This window comes from Tupaia chinensis, unplaced genomic scaffold (genome assembly GCF_000334495.1).
Source record: "Tupaia chinensis unplaced genomic scaffold, TupChi_1.0 Scaffold000047_1, whole genome shotgun sequence".
Classification (NCBI taxonomy): Eukaryota; Metazoa; Chordata; class Mammalia; order Scandentia; family Tupaiidae; genus Tupaia; species Tupaia belangeri.
This window is the reverse complement of record NW_006159505.1, coordinates 727,722-750,958: the sequence shown is the minus strand read 5'-3', so window position 1 is coordinate 750,958 and position 23,237 is coordinate 727,722. Positions and strand designations below refer to the sequence as shown.

The 23,237-nt window shown below is 40.6% G+C and overlaps 1 protein-coding gene and 2 pseudogenes across 1 annotated transcript in view; 2 read left to right on the top strand and 1 right to left on the bottom strand.

Annotated features, from left to right (window-relative positions):
- The window catches only part of RRM1 (ribonucleotide reductase catalytic subunit M1), a 59,458-nt gene that overhangs the window by 9,479 nt on the left and 26,742 nt on the right, over window positions 1–23,237 (top strand). Inside the window, exons 4-15 of the mRNA XM_014590344.2 lie at window positions 598–698; window positions 4,039–4,098; window positions 5,135–5,174; window positions 5,862–6,024; window positions 11,590–11,731; window positions 13,102–13,185; window positions 15,424–15,585; window positions 15,951–16,030; window positions 17,230–17,350; window positions 17,448–17,528; window positions 22,219–22,368; window positions 22,572–22,793. Coding sequence (XP_014445830.1) covers window positions 598–698; window positions 4,039–4,098; window positions 5,135–5,174; window positions 5,862–6,024; window positions 11,590–11,731; window positions 13,102–13,185; window positions 15,424–15,585; window positions 15,951–16,030; window positions 17,230–17,350; window positions 17,448–17,528; window positions 22,219–22,368; window positions 22,572–22,793 — 1,406 coding nt within the window. The remainder of the gene's footprint in view (window positions 1–597; window positions 699–4,038; window positions 4,099–5,134; window positions 5,175–5,861; window positions 6,025–11,589; window positions 11,732–13,101; window positions 13,186–15,423; window positions 15,586–15,950; window positions 16,031–17,229; window positions 17,351–17,447; window positions 17,529–22,218; window positions 22,369–22,571; window positions 22,794–23,237) is intronic.
- LOC114008781 (zinc transporter 3-like) lies at window positions 9,186–11,165 on the top strand (annotated as a pseudogene).
- Window positions 19,452–21,734, bottom strand: LOC106735455 (spermatogenesis-associated protein 7 pseudogene; annotated as a pseudogene).

Sequence of the window (23,237 nt, the reverse complement as noted above, 5' to 3'; positions counted from 1 at the left end):
CCCCCCCCGCTCTTTCTTTCTTTCTTTTTTCTTTCTTTTAATTTGACCAGAGGAAAGTGAGAAAGCAAGTCTTCAGGTTGGGACTTAAATCGCAGTTGGCCATGTGGGAGTCCAGCACCCTTAACCACCATGTCACCTGCCGGCCCCTATTTATTATTTTTTTAAGAATCCTTTTTTTTTAATCACCCAAGGGCACATGCACTTGTCAGAGAGAGAATGAGAAAGCATGCCCTCATGGGGGCCTGCTTTTCCTCCATTTCTCCACTGCCTCAGGATTTGGGCCACGCATGCACATATGTCTGGTGTAGTTTTCAAGGTGTGTATTTCCTGATTTTCAGTCAGTAATTCTCAATGGGGGTGCGTATCTGTATCACCTGGGAGTACTTTTTAAGCTACAAGAACTTACACTCACTCTAACTTCAGAAAATTGTTTCCATAATGAGGTATTATTTATTTATTAACCATGTGTGAGTTTACTGAGTGCTTTCTATGCTAGGCACAGAGGTAGGTTGGGATTTTAAAAAAAGAGTTGTAAACTATTGTTTTAAACTATTATCTGATGATTGAATGATTCTTGACATTTTTTGTTTATTTTAGATGTGATGGAAGACCTTTACAACTACATAAATCCACATAATGGCAAACACTCTCCCATGGTGGCCAAGTCAACACTGGATATTGTTTTGGCCAATAAAGATGTATGTATAACCTTTTCTGGGTAAAAATTTATTGAAAGATTTTTGGTTTTAAATATCACATTTTAGGGACCAGCAGGTGGTATGATGGTTAGGACACTGGACCCTCCCACAAAGCCGACCACAGTTCAAGTCCTGGACTTGGTAGCTTGCTTTCTCACTTTATCTCTCTCTCTCTCTCTGTCTGTCTCTCTTTGGTCAAATTAAAATAAATGAATGAATAAGTTAAATTTAAAGAATAATAATTAAAAAGATGTATCACATTTTAGAAAATTGAAACACTATAAAAGATTCAGGTAAAAATGAATTTTCTGCTCAGAACTCTGGTTTTCCTCTCTAGAAGCAAGCTTTATCATGTTTAAATATATTTATCCAGAGCTATTTTTTTTTTTTTTTTGAGAGATTTTCACTGTAGGGCGCGTGCGCTCGCCAGACAGACAGAGAGACATAGAGACAGAAAGTGAGAAATCACCCCCCAGGGGGGATGGTCACGCCGCAATCCCTTCTCCTCCATTCTCCTCTCGGGATCTTGGGCACACGCGCCTGGCGTGAGTTTTAAGCCACCGGGTCCGGGACACGAACCGCGGTCGACTACGTGGGAGTCCAGCGACATAGCCATTACGCTAACTGCTGGTTCCCCAGAGCTATTCTTTACAGACACATGTGAGTACACATATGTGTGCAGATGTGTGTACATAATATGTTTTCCTTTCTGTGATTATGTACCATACATGGTGTTCTCACTGATACTTTTCAGTTAAAATTGTATCTTAGAATACCCTAAATAAGCATTTATGAATTTATTTCTAGCTGTATAACATTTTATTTCAGATGAATTGTCATTGTATGTGTATGTAAGAATTTCTCTAGTGATGAATATTTGTTAGTTTTCACTGTGAATATGCCAGTAGATGTTTTGCTCATAGATGCACATATCTGTAACATAAGTCTTTTTTTTTTTTTTTTGCTATAGGGTACGTGTGCTCGCCAGAAAGACAGAGAGAGACAGAAAGCAAGAAATTACCCCACCCCCCCACCCCAAGGAGATGGCCACGCTGCAATCCCTTCTTCTCCATTCTCCTCTTGGGATCTTGGGCATGCATGCACACGCGCCTGGCGTGAGTTTAAGCCACCGGGTCTGGGACTCGAAACGCGGTCGACTACATGGGAGTCCAGTGACATAGCCATTATGCTAACTGGTCTGTGTAACATAAATCTTTAAGTAGAATTACTGAGCAAAAGTGTATGTGAATTCAAAATTTTGATAAATAGGATCAGTCAGCGGCATGGTGGTTAAGGTAGCTGGCTCCCACCTGGCTTACTGAGCAGTTCAAGTCCTGGACCCAGTGGCTTGAAAACAGGTGGGGCATGTGTGTGCGTGCCTAAAATCCTCAGGGGAGAAGGGATTATGGTATGGCCATCCCCCCGGGAGTGATTTCTCACTTTCCCTCTCTCTGTCTCTCTCTGGTGAGCACACATACCCTATAGCAAACTAAAAAATAAAAACTAAAATAGAAAATAACAGGAACAAAACCTGTGTCTAAGAATTGAATGGTGATAGTCAATTATTTCACTTTTCCTATTATTCATGCTAGGCTTGAAAAACTAAAATAGAAAATAACAGGAACAAAACCTGTGTCTAAGAATTGAATGGTGATAGTCAATTATTTCACTTTTCCTATTATTCATGCTAGGCTTGTTTATGTCTTGCAACAAGGATACCCTTAAAATTTTAAGAGAAAGGGAAAGCAAAACGTTATATAGATTTTTTTTTCTAGTTCTTTGACATGGATCATTATGTAGAAACACTGCTATTACCTATTTTTAAAACTGGCTCTTTTTTTTCCATCTAAAATGATTATTTCTGCCAATTGCTTTTGTTTTTATCTAAATAGCTTTTTAGCTTATAAAGCTATAACTGTAACTTGTAAGCTTTATAGCTTATAAAACTGACAATTCTGCTGTAAAATTTTGCTGTCAAAATAGTAATTTGTTTAAAACCTGGATTTCGATTGTGTATTTTGAAGAGTCTTAGAGTTAATGTAATCCTTTCTATCATCATCTACTGTATATATTGTGTGTCGTTTAAAGTGACCTTTGCTTTTTTTTAAAAAAAAATTTTTTTTTTTAGGTTTTTGTCATAGGGTGCATGCTCTCACTAGAGAGAGAGAGACAGAGAGAGGGAAAGTGAAAAATAACCCCCTGGGGGGGATGGCCACATCCAGTCCCTTCTCCTCCATTCTCCCCCACAACCCCTGAGATTTTGGACACACATGCACATGTGCCCAGTGGTCCTGGGACTTGAACTGTGATTGCCGATGTGGAAATCCAGCATCTTAACCACCATGCCACCTGATGGCCTGAGTGAGCTAATTAAAAAAAAACCAAAAAACATTCTCCCATGGATGAGAGAGAGAGAACATGAAAAAGGCAGGCACCTGCAGCAGAGTTTTTACCCTGTGATCTCTCCTCAGCTAGCCCAGATAACAGGCATATGGGTGCCTGATGTGCACACAGAGACCTTGGGCTACAAGCTTAGGACTTTGTATATGGGTCTAGCACCTCAGAGCATTGCAGTGCTATGGCGCCACCATCTTGTCCCTAAAGTGGAGTGGGCTAATTTTTTTTTTTTTTTAAAATTTGGCGGCGGGTGCATGTTCTTGCTGTAGAGAGGCCGAGAAAAATGAGAAGGCAGCCCCCCATAGGCCATGGTCTTTTTTCCATCTCCCTCCTTTTGGGATTTTGAGCACACATTTACATGTGCCTGGTTTATCAAGCCCCTGAGTCTGGAACTTAGACTGTGCAGTTGGCCATATGGGATCCAGCTCATGTAAGCACCGGCCACTAGGTGACCCTGAGTGGGCTATTTATTTAATTATTTGCTTATATTTAATAAAAAGACATATACTTTTACCTCATAAGAAGTCTATAAGTAGATGGTAAGAAGTGGGGTAATTTAAAAAGTATGTATTAATAAATATGTCAATATTCTTGGATTTGCAGCAATTCTAAAAGCACATTTAAGGGTGATAATGTGGTCCCTTTTTGCTGATACTCTTTTTCCCTTTAATCAGGGATGTACCTTAAACATAATAGAGAAGGTTTAGAAAATCACATTTAAACACAAACTTACATTTATGTATTCTCTTCTAGTATTTGGATAATATATATTACTAAACCTAATGTTAGATGAACATTAGGTTTTTCTATTCTGTAGTAATAATGCTTAGTGTTATCTCTTTTGTTTCCTATGTTAATTTTAGTCCTAAAGTCAAAATTGAATCAGATTTTGTGAAAATAAATCTAATTGTTTTAATTATGGATTCTTTTATCCCCCCGTCAGCGCCTAAATTCTGCCATCATCTATGATCGAGATTTTTCTTACAATTACTTTGGCTTTAAGGTAAATAAGTTTTACATAAGTGGGAATTCCTCCTTAAATCAGGAAATGCAGGGTTTTGTTTTTGTTTTAGTGATACAGTTATAAAGGCAATACACATTGTTTGGAGTTGGGTTGGATGGGGGGTTAAGGTGGTGGTGGCTTAAATTAAGGCAAAGGTACTTTATCCATTTCTAATTTTTGAATTTTCAAACTGTGACTTCTGGGTTACCCGAGGAGCTACGCAGATACTGCCAGAATTATTTCATGTTATCCTGTCGTTTATGTAATAACTATTGAATCCTTATCGTGTGCCAAATGCTTTTCTAAGTATTTTTGTGTTGATAGTGAAGTGACTGAGAATATGAATGTTGGTGTCAAACCACCTGGGTTTAAATCTCTGCTCTGGTCTTGTTTTGTTTTGTTTTTAGAAAGGGTCTTGCTGTGTCACGATCCCACCTGAGCCTCCTGAGTAGGTGGGACTATCGACATTCACCACTGTGTCTGGTTTTTAGGGTGGGCTGGGAATTGAACCTGGGCCTCCTGTGTGGCCTTAAACACATAGCTGATTAGCAGTGTATCAGTGCACATTATGAGGACTGGGCCTCTGCTCTGTTTCTCATAAGCAAGCTATTTTACCTCTTTGTGCTTCTGACTCCTCAGAATGGGGATAATATAAAATTTCAATACTAAATCCTGTTGAGGGCTAAAAAGAGTACGTATGTTACTGAGGTCAGTGCTCATCTTGTTATAAGTACTTTATAGTTGTTAGCTGTTGTAGTGGTGGTAATGATAATGATGAATAACCATAACTTATTCCATTAATGTGGAGAGCTGGCTATTCAGAATATTTTGTGCAGTCTTTGCCAAAAAAAAAAAAAAACCCAAAAAACAAGATAATGATAGAAACGGAAGCTGGAAAAAGTAAATATCCTATTCTTTTCACTTAAAGTTATATAGAAACTGAGGGAGTTTAAACGAAGATTGCCTCATTATGAATGATGCATCCACTGTGTCTTTAAAAACTTCTCTAGAAATTTTTTTTTTGGTCTTTTTCTAGACATTGGAGCGGTCCTATTTGTTGAAGATCAGTGGGAAAGGTGAGAAACAAACATGTTTGTATTTTATATTTTCTGTAGTTTTTGCACTTTTAGCTTTGATGTTTCTATTTAGATTCTAGATAACTTTTTTTCTTTAAATTATTTTATTCAATTTCACTTATTCATTCATTCATTTATTTTAATTTGACCAGAGAGACACAGAGAAAGGAAAGTGAGAAAGCAAGCCACCAGGTCTGGGACTCTAACCATGGTCGACCATGTGGGAGTGTCCAGTGTCTTAACCACGACGCCACTTGCCAGTCCCCTAAATAACTTTTTTTAGAGAGATTTTTGCTATAGGGCGTGTGTGCTCGCCAGAGAGACAGAGACAGAGAGACAGAAAGCGTGAAATCACCCCCTAAGTGGGAATGACCACACTGCAATCCCTTTTCCACTCTCTTCTCAGGATTTTGGACATGCATGCACATGCACTGAAAATGAGTTTCAAGCCTCCAGATCCGAGAATCGAACCGCTGTTGCCATGTGGAGTCCAGTGACATAACCGCTATGCTGTCTGCTGGTCACCTAAATAACATTTTAAACTTTAGATTTTGTTTATGAATAATTGTTTTTTTGGTATAAAGTTTTTCTGATTTTCTTTTATTTCTTTTTATGATTCAAATTTAATCTTGAGTGCATGTGTTTTCGACATGTCCCATCATGTGAAAACTCCTTTTTTGATTGTAGTGGCTGAAAGACCGCAACACATGTTGATGAGGGTATCTGTGGGGATTCACAAAGAAGACATCGATGCTGCAATTGAAACATATAACCTTCTTTCTGAGAAGTGGTTCACTCATGCCTCTCCCACTCTCTTCAATGCTGGCACCAATCGCCCACAACTTTCTAGGTATGTATCATCCATGCTGGCTTTTTTTTTTTTCTTTTCTTTTTTTAGAGAGGTTTTGCTTGTTTGTTTGTTTTTATGCTATAGGGTGTGTGTGCTTGCCAGAAAAACAGAGAGACAAAGAGACAGAAAGCGAGAAATCAGCCCCCCCTGGGGGATAGCCACGCTGCAATCCATTCTCCTCTTGGGATCTTGGGCACACACGCACACGCGCCTGGCAAGAGTTTAAGCCACCGGGTCCGGGACTCAAACCGCGGTAGACTACATGGGAGTCCAGCGACATAGCCATTACGCTAACTGCTGGTCCCCGTACTGGCTTTTAATATGGTATTCTGAAATGGTTTGGGCTATGGAAATAAACTTTAACTTAATGAAAGGTAATTCATCATATAAAAAAAAAAGTTAATGGATCATCACTGCCTGCTCTTATTAAATGGGATTTGTATTCTGCACATATCTCTTACCTGCATTATGGTAAATGACGTGGGGAGAGGGCCATGGCTGATAATAAAAACATTCTAAGATTGTGATAGTTACACAGCAAACTTACATCTTTTTTTTTTTTTTTTTTTTAAGAGGTTTTTGCCTTAGGGTCTGGGTGCTTGCCGCAGAGAGAGAGAGACAGACAGACAGACAGACAGACACAGTGGCATGGCCACTCTCCCTTCTTCGTTTTCCTCCTGGGATCTTGGACATGTACACATATGCATGCATATGCACTTGGCATGATTTTTGAGCCACTGGGTCCAGGACTTGAGCTGCGGTTGACCAGTGAAAGTCGAGTGACGTAACTGCTATGCCATCTGCTTATCCCTCTAACTTATATCTTTATAAGAGAATATAGTTGACTTCAGTGGTAAAGGATTTCTCAAAATACAGTAAAAAGCAAAATGTTGCTTTCCTTTCACTGCTGTGGCCACAACCATGAGTATGCTTAGGCTTCAGAAGAGGCTTGCCTCTAGTTGTCCTCTGCTGTGGCAAAAAGAAGGTCTGGTTGGACCCTAATGAGACCAGTGTAATTGCCAGTGCCAACTCCTGTCAGCAGATCCTGAAGCTGATCAAAGATGGACTGATCATCCATAAGCCTGTGATTGTCCATTCTTGGTCCTGATGCTGGAAAAACACCTTGACCCACTGGAAGAGCAGGCATATGGGCATAGATGGGCGGAACGGTACAGCCAATACTAGAATGCCAGAGAAGGTAACCTGGATGAGGGGAATGAGGATTCTTTGCTGGCTGCTCAAAAGATACTGTGAATCTAAGAAGATTGACTGCCACATGTATCACAGCCTGTACCTGAAGATGAAGGGGAATGTGTTCAAGCACAAGTGGATTCTCATGGAACATATCTACAGCTGAAGGCAGACCCGCAGGTCTAAGACCAAGGTAGCACACCAGCATCATGAGGAGCACCTCCAGGCCAAGAAGAGGTGATTATCAAGACTCAAGAAATAAAGCTCCTTCTCTTTTGTCTGTACATAGTGGCATTGGCATTTACTCATTTAATCATTTAAATAAAATAAGCCTTTATCTGCTTAAAAAAAAAAAGTGAAATGCTGTGAGCAAAAGTTCTTGGACAATTGATTACATTTAAGACTTCTATAAACCAAAAACAAAGTAAAAAAAGGCAAGTTTCTGACTAAAAGAAGATACTTAAAACACATTAACTTTTGAGGAATTACCAAAAAGAAAAGCACTGAATAGAAACGGGCAAAGGATATAAGTGTAATTCATAGAAGAAACTTGATTTAGTAATAAACATCCGAACAGTTAATAAACTGCTAATAATTAGGGAAATAAAAATTTATTATAATGAGATGCTCCATATCAGATTGAAAAATTAAAAGGCTGGTAATACCAAATGTTGACAGGAATGTGGAGCACTGGGAGATCTCTCTTATTGCTAGATAATGAGTTCTCCATCCACTTCGGAGAATCTTTAATAAAGTGCAACGTGTGTATATGTTTTGCGATTTCTCTTACATTTATGCCATTCAGAAATTCTTAGAAGCACAAGATGTGTTCAAGAATTTTCATTGCAGCATTGTTTGTGTCATCTCTATGCACATGGACAAATACATTGGTATATTCATACAGTTGTATACCTTAAAACAGCGAAAAAGGCTGCATGTGTTGGTAGGAATGACTCTCTCATAATAAGCTAAAAGCAGGTTGCAGAGGGAAATAAACGTGTGCAAACAAAATTTAATGTAGACCATATAAAAATGCCAAAGTGGAAATTCATGAGGGGATTGCAGTTGGGCTATATATTGTCTAATTTCTTGAGGTAGATGGAAAATACAAAGTATTTGCTCTATTTTTATCTTTCTGAATATCTGAATACTTAGCAGAGAAAGTGAATGGACAGAATCCACTTGAGTGGTTGAATATTCAAGATAATAAAGAGATCATTGGTAGTATAAGATTCCTTAGGGAGGGGAGCAGGATGAGATCCAAAGTAGAGGTAGAGGGATTGTCTTTAAAAAGACTTAGGCGAGCTATAATTTTTGTGGCTATATCAAAGAATTGGTTGACATTGGGTAGGTGTTTCCTTTTTCATAGGTGTTTTATTTTTCTTGGCTTAATAACTAATTGACAAGAATGCGATGGGGCTACTCAGTAGTGGTAGTTAGGGTGGCTGGATCCCACATAGCTGACTGTGCAGTTCAATTCCTGGACCTGGCAGCTCAAGAAACACCAGATGCATGCACATGCATGCCCAAAATCCTAAAGAAGGAACATATGGAGTACAAGAGATTGTGGCATGACCATCCCCCATGAGGTAGTTCTCTCTCTCTTTCTTGGTCTGTCTTCAGTAAGCTTACACCCTCTGGCAAAACTTTTAAAAAACAAAAGATTTTGCTCACAGGAAGTCTGAGCTTAGGGATCTACTGAAGATACATGGCGGCTGAGCGTTGCCCTAGCCGTTGGGATGAGCACAGCATCAAGTCCCTCTTCTCTGCCTTCTCCAGCTGACAGAACTCCACAAATGAAGGACCTTATTGTTTTGTTCACCATTGAATCTTCAGCACCTGGAACCACGCCTGCTACACATGGCAGCAGGTACAAGGGCCAGAGAGTGTTGAGCATTTGAAGCTTTGGCTCCAGGCTGGGTCACCAACTTTGCCTCTGTTCAGAGTCCACAGAACCCCTTCCCGAAGAGCCCAAACCTGTGGAGATGCCCTTCCAGCACTGCCACAGCGACCCCTGCCACAGCTGGGCCTCACCCCTGAGAAGCCTCTCAGGCTTAGAGGCAGCTGTACACTACCTGTGCTGTGTGCTTTGTCTTCATGGCTGGGAAGGTGTCAAGTGGTATTTGGCGCACAGCCTGGCCATTGTGACTGAGGGCATCCACTTGATGGCGGATGTGGGCAGCATGATGGGCAGCCTTTCTTCCCTTTGGCTCTCTACCCATCCAGCCACCTTTACTGTGACCTTTGGCTGACACTGCTCAGAGACTCTGAGCTCTGGCCTCCATGATCTCCCTCTGGGTGATCACTGACCTCTTCCTGTATCTGGCCTTCATCCACCTGCTGCACAGCAAATATCTCTGGGTGATCACTGACCTCTTCCTGTATCTTTTTCCTTCATCCACCTGCTGCACAGCAAATAACACATGTAGGGGGTTCCATGCTGCTGACTGCCAGCATCACATTCTATGCCAGTCTGCTAATGGTCTTTGTGGCGCACCATGTTGGGCCCCCCACACAGCCACGGATCTAGAGGGGCAGAATATGCACTGCTGGAGGAGGAGCCTGGGGAGTTCCTGTCTTTGGGTGGTCTTTGTGAATGTGCTGGGGGACCTCCTGCAGAGTCTTGGGTTTCTGGCCACCTCTGCCCTCATCTACTTCAAGCCTCAGTACAAGGCAGCTTACCCCATCAGTACCTTCCTGTTCTCGGCACAATTCTCCAGCCTCCAGGAGTTTGTGCCATAGGGCAGGCGCCACCACATTCTGCACCTTCCTGTTCTATCTGTGCCCTGGGATCCATGGATCACACTTTCCGAGATGTTCTTCACATCCTCATGAAAGGTATCCCACGCAGTGTGGAATTTGAGCCTGTCTGGGATTCGCTGTTGTCAGTGCCAGGTGTACGGGCAACCCATGAGCTATACCTGTGGGCCCTCATGCTCACGTACCACGTTGCTTCTGCACACCTGACCATTGACTCTGTGGTTGACCCTGATGGTGTTCTGGCTGAAGCCTTGTCCTGGCTCTACTTCCGGTCTGGATTTTCCAGCTGTACTCTGCAGGTGGAGCAGTACCAGCCAGAAATGGCCCAGTGCCTGCGCTGTCAGGAACCCCCCACAAGCCTGAGCTGCAGTCCCACCCTCACCCCACTGCCAGGCCCAGGTTTAGCGCCTGTCTACCTGATCATGGAGAAAGGACCAAGCTGGGCCCATACCCTTCTCTCCTTCAACTTGGCAAACTCCCCAGTCCTAACTCCAGCCCCAGCTCCAGCCCCAGTGGGCAAGACTAAAGTGTGTGGAGGAGTGGGCGGGAGTCAGGCTGTACAGATTCGGCCAGTTCAGGAGCAGGGGCTACAGGCCTCAGGGGTTGTGTAGGGATGTGTAGAAGTCCAGTCCATACCGGCTGGGGGCCATGAGCATCCTTTCCATGCAGTCCATCTGTGTGGCTGGCTGCCTGTCTGTGCTGTTGGTGTGCCTATGCCTGGGGGGAGGTCAGCAGGGGCCCCCACCCGACATGGCCCTCACTTCGTCTATGCAGGGGCCCCAAAGCCCACACTTTGTCCATGTGTCCTAGCCCTGTGTTTGTCTCTCTGTCTCTGTGAGTGTCTCTCTTGGTGCTGTGGTCCATGTGTCTCTGTAGCTGTGTTATGGTCTCTATGAGTGCTCCAGCCACTGAACATCTGGGGGTCTCCGTCCATCTTCTGTTGGTGCTGTGGCCTCAGCTGTCCCAGAGTGGAAGGATTGCTGCAATTACACTAATAAACTTGTGTCTTACTATAAAGAGAGAGAGAGAGAGAGAGAGAGAGGGGAAGGAAAAAAACGAAAGCAAAGCAAAGAATGAGATTTTTGCTAATGAATTTGTATGAGAAAATGTGATATGTGTAGTATCACATAGTATCTGGAAAGCAGCACTTTTTAAAAAAAAAATTTTTTAGAGAGAATTTTGCCAAAAGGCGAGTATGCTTGTCAGAGACAGATAGCAAGAAAAAAATTTTTTAGAGAGAATTTTGCCAAAAGGCAAGTATGCTTGTCAGAGACAGATAGCAAGAAGTCACCTCTCAGGTGGGATGGCCATACTGCAATCCCTTCTCTTCCATTCTCCTCTCGGGATTTTGAGCATGTGCGTGTTTCAAGTTGCCAGGTTCAGGACTCGAACCACGGTCAACTACATGGGAGTCCAGCAACGTAACCATTATGCCATCTGCTGGTCCCCCAGCAGCAAGTTGATTTTAAAATAGTATGTTGATGTTTGATTGTGTTGTATCCAATAAAATAAACTTTACATGTTTTATTTGCCTTACTGTCTTTGAATTGTATAATCATTTTTATGATTCTGCTTCATTTTCTTGCTCTGAGTTGATACTTTTTCCCTCAATAGCTGTTTCCTTCTGAGCATGAAAGATGACAGCATTGAAGGGATTTATGATACTCTAAAGCAGTGTGCTTTGATTTCTAAGTCTGCTGGGGGAATTGGTGTTGCTGTGAGTTGTATTCGGGCTACTGGCAGCTACATTGCTGGGGTAAGTGTCTACCATATGACTTGTAAAAGGATGCTGTAAGTTCAAAAGCAACCAGGCTTTTGGTTGAGAAAATGGATGGTTGTGTTAGGGTCTCTGCTAATTACTAGCTGACTAAGTGACTGGGGGTGAGTCATCTGCCTTCTGGCTTCATTTTCATCTATTTTATTAGATGTTTAAACTAGATGATCTCTAAAATCCTATTCTGCTCAGATTTTAGAACTTTGATTTATTTTAACAATAATAATAGCAAATATAATTTATTAGTTATTTTGTGCCAAGTCTTATAAATGTTGTACATAAACTACTGATTTAAAATTTCCACACCCCTCTGAAATAGCTACCATTGTGGATACATGCCAGGAACTTCATTCCTTTCCATAACCTTCTGAGTATAGGCATTATTATCTTCATTTTACAAGTAAGGAAATTGAGGCTTAGCAAGTTAAATTACTTCCTGAAGTCAGTCATTTACCATGTCATAGAGCCAGATTTCAGGCTTTAAACATTGGAACTTTATGGTATAAACTCTAGCCCTTCGCTAGTTCACTGTTTATTGGCTATTAAGATAATGACTAAGACCTGGGTTTGTATCACTGTCTCAGCTTACTAGTAATGTGGTCTAGAGTAAGTTATTTTATATCTTTGAGTTTGTTTCCTCATCAGTAATGTGAACTCTAACTCTATAGAAAACAGTTCTAGGATAACTCGAATTTATTACGTGGTTTGTTGGAGATGCTGTGATGTGTGCAGAATTTGGACACAGTAGTAGAGCAAGCCATTGGTTATGTAACGTTTTTTAGATTGTTTAAGGCTAGCCTTGGTAGGTTAGCAGGACTAGGTAAAAATTTGATGCAGTATCCTCTGGTCATAGCAGTCTGTATTTTCTTACCCTCATTCTAGAATTCATATGTTCCTGAAAATCTCCATTTCTCTTATCTGTTGTCCTGATATACACATTGCCTATAACTCTTACTGTAAGTTACCTTGAATTCTTTTGGGAAAAAGACATTCTGGAAGTGTTTTCACTCTGCCCAAAGTGTACAATCTTAACATAATGACTTTATATAATGACTTTTAGAAGGTGTAGAATTTAAATTTAGCTCTTTTGACTTTGAATTGTTTTGACTTTTAATTGCTATATCTCATTATAGATTACAGATGCTGTGAGTAATTTGTGTGTAATTGTAACTCAGTCAACAACATTTGGTTGGTTTTAAAGCAGGTTAAACGATAGATTGCCATTTAGAAAAAGGTGCCTTTTTTAATGAACGGTTGGGAGAGAGAAATTTGTTCACTGTTGGGCCGTTTTGTTGTTCTTTGCTGAGCACTTTGTTTTCTGCATATGTCTTTATTCTTGGTCTCTCTTTCAGACTAATGGCAATTCCAATGGCCTTGTACCAATGCTGAGAGTATATAATAATACAGCTCGATATGTAGATCAAGGTGGAAACAAGGTATGATCTGTTACTTGTCAGTACTAGAAACCAGAAGTAAAAATATTCAGTTATGTGCAGTTATAGTAAGCTAGGTATAGTTTCTAAATAGTGTGCTTTGTTTTTCTTTTAAAATTGGTTTAAGGAGGGACCAGCAGTTAGCGTAATGGCTATGTCACTGGACTCCCACGTAGTCGACTGGTTTGAGTCCTGGACCCAGTGGCTTAAACTCACGCCGAACATGTGTGCGTGCATGCCCAAAATCCCGAGAGGAGAATGGAGGAGTAGGGATTATGGTGTGGCCATACCCCCGGGTGGTGATTTCTCACTTTCTATCTCTCTATCTCGCTATGTCTTCGAGCACACGTGCCCTATAGCCAAAAAAAAAAAAAAAGAAAAAAAGAATAAAAAAGGTTTAAGGAAGTGTAATTTATTTTAAAATACACAAAACTAAGCGTGTAGTTTGATGGGTTCAACAAATGCATATACCTCATGTAATTAACACACCACTAAAGATATAGAATATTTCTATCTTTTTTTCTTTTTAAGAGATTTTTGTTACAGAGCATGTGTGCTTGCTGGGGAGACAAGAGACAGAAGTCGAGAAATCACCCTCCCATCCACCCCCCTGGGGAATAGCCATACCACAATGCCTTCTCTAACTCTTCTCCTCTATGTTCCTCCTGGGATTTTGGACGTGCACACACACGTGCCCAGCATGAGTGTTAAGCCACTGAGTCCGGGACTCAAACCTTGGTCACCCACATGGGAGTCCAGCACCTTAACCACTACACTATCAACTGACCTGAAGAATCTTAACGTATTTCCTCATGCACCTTTACATTCAGTCATCCCCGTTACTCTTGCCTGTATGTACTTTATCCCTGGTTGTCCCTGGCTTTACAGTAAATGATTTATTCAGCATTTTTTTTTTAAGGGCACATGCACTTATCAGAGAGAGAGAAAGTGAGAAATCACCCCCAGGGAGATAGCCACACCACATTCCCTTCTCCATTCTCCTCCAGGAGTCTTGGCATATGCATCTGGGTCTGGGACTCATACCATGACCGGCCCTGTGGGAATCCAGTGCCTTAACCACACCACCTGCTGGCTCCTCTATTCAGCTCTTTCATGTGACAGTTTATTTGGAAAGAATTTCTCCTACTGTGGCTCATATTAACACCTGATCTTGAAACTGAGTTGTGATATGTGTTCTAGGTTTTTCTTTAAAAAGACAAAAACTCTTTTTTTGTAGAAGGAACAGTAAAGTTGAGAATTCGGTTGTTTATTCAGTGTTACCAGCAAGGTAGTTCACAGCCAGAGTCCCACCCTTACGGACATGCAGGCATGCTAATCATCTGTTAGTTTATGTGTTTCTCTCTGATGGACTTTGGGAACCTTGATAAGACAGGTCACCTTTTTGACCTTTAGTAAAAAGACATCTTTTTTTTTTTTTTTTTAAGGGTTTTTGCTATAGGGCGCGTGTGCTCACCAGAAAGACAGATAGATGCAGAGAGACAGAAAGCGACAAATCACCCCCGGGGGGATGGCCACACCACATTCCCTTTTACTCCTATCTCCTCTTGGGATCGTGGGCACGCACGCACACACACCTGGCGTGAGTTTAAGCCACCGGGTCGGGGACTTGAACTGTGGTCAGCTACCTGGGAGTCCAGCGACATAGCCATTACGCTAACTGCTGGTTCCAGTAAAAAGACATCTTATGTTGCCAAAGGTAAAGCAACTTTCTTTGGGTTTTATGTACCTGTCACATGGAATAAAATGAGCTGGGCTACAACTGAAGAAGAGGCCTCATTCATGTTCACTGTGTCACTTTCGGCAAGATACTTAAACTTTCTTATTCACACTTCTTTTATGTTAGTTGTTCTTTTTTATTCCTTGAATTGTGAGAAAGAGTAAATTTTTGTAGTACTTTTATTTGTATTATTTAATGAATGGATTACAGAGAAGATCAAAGGAGATCTTACAAACGACCTTTGGTGGCCCAGCACAGTGGCATCACCTGGGTTTGGGACTCAGGTCAGCCCCAATGTGCCCATGGTGCCAGTGATCCTTTCCTGTTGGGAGGTGGAGAGAAGATTGTGGTATGGTGAGACCTTGTCAGGGTGTCTGCTTCCCACTCTCTCTCTTTCTCCCTCTCTCATGAAAGAAAGAAAGACACACTTAAAAGAGTTTTGGAAACTGGGGGTTTTCTTTGTTTCATTTCGATGCTGAAAATGACAATTTGTTTACCATTAGCGCCCTGGGGCATTTGCTATTTACCTGGAACCTTGGCATTTAGACATCTTTGAGTTTCTCGATTTAAAGAAGAACACAGGAAAGGAAGAGCAGCGTGCCAGGGATCTTTTCTTTGCCCTTTGGATTCCAGATCTCTTCATGAAACGAGTGGAAACTAATCAGGTAAGAGACAGGTATCCCCTGAATAGCAACTTGATTTATAGGAGTTTCCTCTTCAAAGTCATTTTAAGTCATGCTTAGGAAGAGCCCAGCTATGTATGATGCCATAAAAGGCATTCTGAACAAGTTAAGAGATGCCATGCCTGTCTCACTGCATTTCTGTTCTTTAGATGCTCTCTGATCTAAATGTTTAAAAGGTCTTGTACAAACAGGTAGAATGAGATGTTCAGGTGTGAGCCTGAAATGATTATTCTGCAGCAAACTTCCAAGAGAGCCTAAGAGTACCACCTCATGTTTGCAGTGTTTCTAATGGATTATAGTTGATTATTTGAAGTTTCTTATGGACGGTACTGCTCTTCCCTTTATAGGACTGGTCATTGATGTGTCCAAATGAGTGTCCTGGCCTGGATGAAGTTTGGGGAGAAGAATTTGAGAAGCTATATGAAAAGTATGGGAGAAATAAGAAAAGTAATAATGTTTTAGCTGGTTTCCCTCTTGAGGGGAACCAAATATCAAAATTATTTAAGTCGTTAGTCTATTTCTAGGAATCTTCAGATGGCTCTAGGAGAGGATGTGATTAATAATTTAATGTTGGTCAGATTTGCTTCTTAATTCTTCACTAAAATTGGTTTCTCTCTTTCTTAAAACTTTAGGACATGTAAATAGACATTTAGGTTTTTAAATTGATCCTTACAAAAATGAAAGTGAAGGGGACCAGCAGTTAGCGTAATGGCTATGTCACTGGACTCCCATGTAGTCTACCATGGTTTGCGTCCTGGACCCAGTGGCTTAAACTCATGCCGAACATGTGTGCGTGCATGCCCAAGATCCTAAGAGGAGAGTGGAAGAGAAGGGATTGTGGTGTGGCCATCCCCCCTGGGGGTGACTTCTTGCTTTTTATCTCTCTGTCTCTCTTTGTCTTTCTGGTGAGCACACGCGTCCTATAGCAAAAACCTCTCACCCTCCCCCCCAAAAATTAAAGTGAAGGCAGGGTTATTGTTTTGCTCTGTCTTATAGTACTCTTGATACACTAAGTTGTACTTTATATTGCATAGAGGAATCATGAACTACCAGGACACACATGTCAACAGTTCATTAAAATTAGCACAGTATTGGGGCCAGCAGATGGCTTAGTGGCTACATCTCTGGATTCCCACATGGCCGACCAGAGTTGGCGTCCTGGACCCAGTGGCTTAAAAATCACCCTGGGCCCATGTGCATACGTGCCCAAGGTCCTGGGAAGAGGATGGAAAAGAAGGGATTGCAGCATGGCCATCCCCACTGAGGGGTTATCTCTTACTTCCTTCTCGCTGTCTCTGTCTCTCTCTGCCAAGCACACTTGCCCTGAGGCAACACCCCCCCCCCAAATTGGCATAATAATAAGAGATTTGACTACTTAAATGTTTGTTTCTTTTTATTTTGAAGGTATTATTGATTTAGTGGGATTCAGGTCATTTGAAGAGGACCAAAGCTACCTGATGTTTCTTGTATTTTAGTTATAGTAAAATTAATAGCATCTTCCTTTTTTTTCCATTACCAAAAGTTAGTAAACAATTGAGAGTTTTTATATTTAGTTTCTTTCTTCAAGTTGTCTGCAATAAACATTTTCCTAGGAACAAATACTAAATTATTAGCCTTGCCTTTCAGGTATGAGAAGCAGGGCCGTGTTCGCAAAGTTGTGAAAGCTCAGCAGCTTTGGTATGCTATTATTGAGTCTCAGACAGAGACTGGTACCCCCTACATGCTCTACAAAGCTTCCTGTAATCGGACAAAGTTGTGAAAGCTCAGCAGCTTTGGTATGCTATTATTGAGTCTCAGACAGAGACTGACACCCCTACATGCTCTACAAAAATTCCTGTAATCATAAGAGCAACCAGCAGAACCTGGGAACAATCAAATGCAGCAACCTGTGCACAGAAATAGTAGAGTATACCAGCAAAGATGAGGTAGGTGTTCTGCCTGGAGTACTGAGAGAACAATAAGAGGCAGTTATTGTTTGTGCATCTCTCACTTTGTTTCTCTGGAGATGAGCGAAGGGCATTTCTTTAGTTTGTTGTAAGCAGAAGAGCCCTAAATAGATTACAAAGGAAAGGAGAGGTGTGACTTGTGCTCATAAATATTTTTCAGTCTGAGTCAAGTAGAAAAGACTCAATTTTTTTGTATACAAAGATCTTTGTAATAGTATTTACTTGAGAAAAACAGCATTACACAGTTGTAGTGGTTTAGAACAAGCACAAAAGTAGTTCAAGATGCTTATTTAAAGTATGTAAGCATGTAGAGTCCTTTCAGTGAATGGTGAGACATAACTCTAATCTGAAATCTCTAAGGAGATTTCACAGAGTAGTCAAGGCCAGGAATGGGATGTGCATTTGGTTTTTAAACAAAAGCTAGGGAAAAGCTTTCCATTTGGGAAAGATGGCCTGTATGACAGATGAGACAGGACTACGTTTTGTGTACTGTGTTAAGTAAGTCTGATGGAGCAAATAGATTGAGGCTTGGTATTTGAAGAGGTGGCCATGACAGAGGGGAGGGAAGTAGGAGATGGAAGCTGATGTGTACAGGAGGTGGGAAGCCTTTGTAGGTTTCAGAAAGGAGAAAAGCATCGAAATGCTAAGATGACTAAGATAGTTCTTTCTTCTGGTTGTAGAATGTCTTCATGTGAGAGGAGGTTAGAGGTTAGCTAACGAGGTTGTAGTTACATGGCAGGCTGTTTAGATACTGGATACAAACTGGAAATGAAGGAATAGATCTTTAGTCTAGGACCTTTAAAAAATAAAGACAATTGAAAAAGCGAGAAAATAGATGGAAAGTGAGGTAAATATACTGATAAAATTATAGTTTAATTAAAACTTTATTGAGCATCAGCCATGTGTAAAGCACTGTACTCAGTGCTCTGGGACTATAAGTGAATGTGACTGAGTTGCTGCTTTCTAGAAACCTAGAATTTAATTGGAAGAAATTGAAATAAACTCAAGTAACTATTATGCAGGATAGAGTATATTAGGCTAGAGTGACCTTTTTAAAACAAAAATCAGATCATAGCATTTGCCCATACAAAACTAATCTTTGACTTCACAACCTATGCAGTTTTTTAAAATTAAGATATAACTTACATGCTATAGAATTCAGTGTTTTCGAGAATATCCACAAGGCTGTGCAGTCATTACCACTAATTCTAGAGCACTTTCATCACTCCAGATGATGAAACCCTATACTCATCAGTAGTCAGTCCCCATTCCAGTTTTCTCCTCGGCTCCTGACAACCATTAATTTAATTTTGTCTTTCAATTTGCCTATTTTGGACATTCCACGTGAATGGGATCGTATTATGTAGTCTTTTAGGTCAGGCTTCTTTCCCTTAGTATGTTCTCAGGGCTTATCCATGTTGTAGCATATATGTAGCATGTAATATATTCCTTTCCATCCAGAGTTCTTATAATGCCCTTACAGTGTCCTACACAGCTAGGCACCTCTACTTTTTCTGCTATTACTTCCCCTCACTCAACTCTGTTCCAGTCTTGTTCATTTCCACGATGTTCCTCAAGCATAGCAAGTGTGCCTCTGGTTCAGGATTTTTGCTCTGTATCAAGAATGATAAAATCATTTTCCCCCTTCCCCTACCCCTAAAAGCCACATGGCTGGCTTTCTAACCCCTTCAGTTCTTTGTTCCTAGGCCATGTTCTCAGTGAGGTCTTTCTTAACTCTATTTAAAAATAGAATCCCTTCCATCCTTATCCCCAGTATTGTCTATTTTTCCTGACCTGTTTTTCTCCCTAGCACTCATCAGACATATGTGGTGCAGGCTGTTTTTTTTTTTTTTTTTTTTTCCCCTCGAGTTACTGACCATTTGGGGTATTTATTAGTGAAGATCAAACATCCAAAGGGCAGTCCATAATGCTCATGTCCATGATTTTAAGAGCTGATAATTCCAAGTCATGATTATTGCCACTTGACATTGGACAACTGAACAGATTCGGTGACAACATAATGCATTTGAAGTGTCAACCTTTTCAGTGTCATTGCCACCTTCAATGACATTCACAGAGGTTTCCTAGTCTATTACACTGTCTGAAGTTCTTGGATTATTTTCATCCCAAGTTGATGGTTCAAACTTTATTTCATCGTTCACCTGTTAAATTCTAACCTCACCTGAGTGTTTTGACTTGTAGATGGGCATGAAAAATTCATTTGATGAAGAGATTATTTTGTTCTCATGCTTTGGTGCAGACGATAACATATCCAAAGTCTTTCAGTATTCTTGACATTCCTATTGAATTCTTACTTCATGGTTATTTTTAACTTCATTTTGTTCTGAATTCCCAGTCTCTTCAAAATCCAGGAAATTCAGCCTACGAGCATCTCTTAGCTTTACTGAGTTTTCCTCAGAAGTGCAGCCTAAGTCTACCTTCAGGACATGCAGCAAGTGGTGCATTTTTCCCTTCTCCAAATGATGTTTATTTTATTTTATGTGTCACTCAAACAGTCATTCTAAAAACCTGTTTGAAAATAAGTCAAGCTTCCAACATTTCATCTATTATATCTTCAGCAAAACTCAGATATAATAGTTCTTCATCAGAGTAGATTTTACTCCCTGATGGAGACTGTAGGGAAGAATGACATACTGTCCTTGGTGAAGAAAGCTGAAGAGTACCTTCTTTAAGCTCATCCCATGTTAAATCCTTCTAAAGGTAAAGGTGCGATTTCTTCTTTGGTATCTTATGTCATGCAAGTAGACACCTGCTTTCCATTCACTTCTGAATCTGTTAAGTTCTTAATCTCAGCTGTTCCAAAATCAGATTTAAAGCTGCTTAATTTGGTCTAAGTTTCAGCTTCCATCTGTTGATCTGTAAAATCCTTTTTTTCTATTTTGGCAGGTGTGTAATAGTGATTCTGTGACAGGAAAGATTTTGCTTCAGTTTTTAAAGTGCGTGGAGTTTATGGCAACTGTTTGTTAGAAAAGAGTGCAGAATGTTTATCCAAAAGATCCCCATTTTGAAATGCCTAACTGAAACCAGTGGGAGTTTGGGATTGTGGTACGGGGCCTTCTGCTATACACGGTTCCAGAGCACAGTCTCCTGGGCCTGGATGCTCCGTAAACCACATTGTACAGAGACGAACTGTTCTCAGCACTGTTCATGAGCATTTTATTACACTTAGACTGAGGTGCAGTATCTCTGAAGAAGGTACTAGTGACTTTGCAAAGGATGGAAATCCATTCACTTCTATTAGCACATCCTTGTCTCGTGGTTCCCCTGAGGGCTTTTGTAGGTCATTAAATAATGACTTGGATTTATTTTTAGAATTGGCCTACACTTCAGTTTTAGTTAATTTGAACTCTTTATTACATCAAGCTAATCCTTTTTCATTCTCTCTTCATTATTTGGTGTTGGCACTCATGCTTACTGGAACTGAGCAGTCTACTGCAGTTCTGGCCGAAGGGATTTCATTCGTGAATAGCCAAGTGATTCTCGACCAACTGGAGAGTGCTTCGTCTAAGAGAAGAGGAATCAGTGCAAAAAGCATTACTTTTGATGCTCAGTGTCCTTTATATAGGCATGGTAGACCATATCTGGGAAGGACAGAGGTTGTTCTGGCTCTCCAGCTGCCATGATCTTAGTCCTCTTGCAGCTGCTGTAGGGACACATTGGGTCCCCTTGGGTCCTTCTCTCGGCCCAGCCCAGTGCAGTGCAGGATTGGAAAGGAGGAGCAGGGTGGGATGGTTGGACAGCAGCTGGGAGACTGTTGTCAGGCAGGTTGCTAGGAGCCGGCTGCAGGGCTTTTTAAAAGTGGGCATTTGGCAACATGTGTAGAATGTACTAAATGTGAAGGGCATCAAGGAGTTCAGTTAGGAAACTATTTTAGAGGTTGAGATGAGAGAAGTTAAAACTTTGGGCTGGGATAGTTATAAGCAGAATTGAAAAGATGTATGCATTCAACATTATTAAACATTATGTGCTAGTGCTAAATATAATGTGTGCTAGGGCTAAAAAATATGAGGGTAAATAAGATATGACCCCTGCCTAAAGATACTCACTATCTAGAATAATGTAGTGAGAAAATCACCTGAAGAACTTTCCTGGAGACCCACAAATTTGGATTCTCTGTTGCTGAGGGTTTGTTAGAATATCAGTGATGGTGAGGTAAACATGCATATTTTGGAAGAGCTTTCTCAAGTGATGGAAATGTTCTATAGCTTATAACTATCAAGCACGTGAAATATGACTAGTACGGTGGATAAACTGATTTTAAAATTGTGCTTAATTTTAATTAAGTAGGTATTTGTACTCAGTAGCCACCACATTAGATGGTGATCATCTGCTCAAAACTGAGACAGATATACATAAACAATTATAATACTGTGTGATGTATGTCTGGTAATAGAGCTCTGAACTGTGGAATGGAGGAATCTCTCTTTCTTACCTATTTCCCTAGTGCATGTTACAATTCACATGTGACTGTTATAGAGAAAGAGTTAATGAGATTTGGAAATGGTCTGACAAATGATGGAAAGGGAGAGAAGATAAAAATTTTAAATTTCAGTGTTTGAGAGTGTTAGAGGCTTTCCTGGTGGTATTTGATATGGGGTAAAAAAAACTAAAATTTTGTAATTCTTGATGATTTTTTCTTTGCATCCAGGTTGCAGTTTGTAACTTGGCTTCCCTGGCCCTGAATATGTATGTCACATCAGAACACACGTACGACTTTAAGAAACTGGCTGAAGTCACTAAAGTCATTGTCCGAAACTTGAATAAAATTATTGATATAAACTACTACCCTATTCCAGAGGTATGTATAGATTTCTCTGCTTAATGGTAATTAAGCCAAGATACAGGAAGTTTATCTTGGTCGGTAAGTCATCATTTAAATGATTGTCATTGGAATGGTGTGAGAAAACTGAGATTAAAAAGATCATGTGTTTTATTTAGTGCAGAATGTTCTTTCTGTTCAATAATGTTTTCTCTTTTTCTTTTCTAAAACTTGGCATGAAGGCATACTTATCAAATAAACGCCATCGCCCCATTGGAATTGGGGTTCAAGGTCTGGCCGACGCTTTTATCTTGATGAGATATCCTTTTGAGAGTCCAGAGGCCCAGTTACTGAATAAGCAAATCTTTGAAACTATTTATTATGGAGCCTTGGAAGCCAGTTGTGACCTGGCCAAAGAGTACGGTCCATATGAAACCTATGAGGGCTCTCCAGTAAGCAAAGGAGTAAGTATATGGATTTTTTTTTTTTTTTTTGCCCATGAGTACCTATACTTGGCTGAATGATAATCCCACAAAGGATAGATTCACATCCTAATCCCCATAAAGGGTCTTTGCAGATGGAATTAAGGATCTTGAGATGAAGAGATCAGCCTGGATTATCCAGGTAGGCCGTAAATCCATTGACAGCTCTCTTGCAAAAGACCAAGAAGAACTAGTAATACGACCATAGAGGTAAGATTTGATGATATAAACACAAGTCTAGGAATGGCGATGGCCACTATTGCTAGAAATGGCAATAGACTCTCCGTTGGTGCCTCTGACCAAGTTTGTAACTTGGAAGAGGCATGGCTTTCTCAATATGTTGATTTTGGGCTTCTATTCTCCAAAAAAACAATAAAGTTTTATTATTTTAAAGTACCAGATTTGCTGTCATTTGTTAAACCAGTC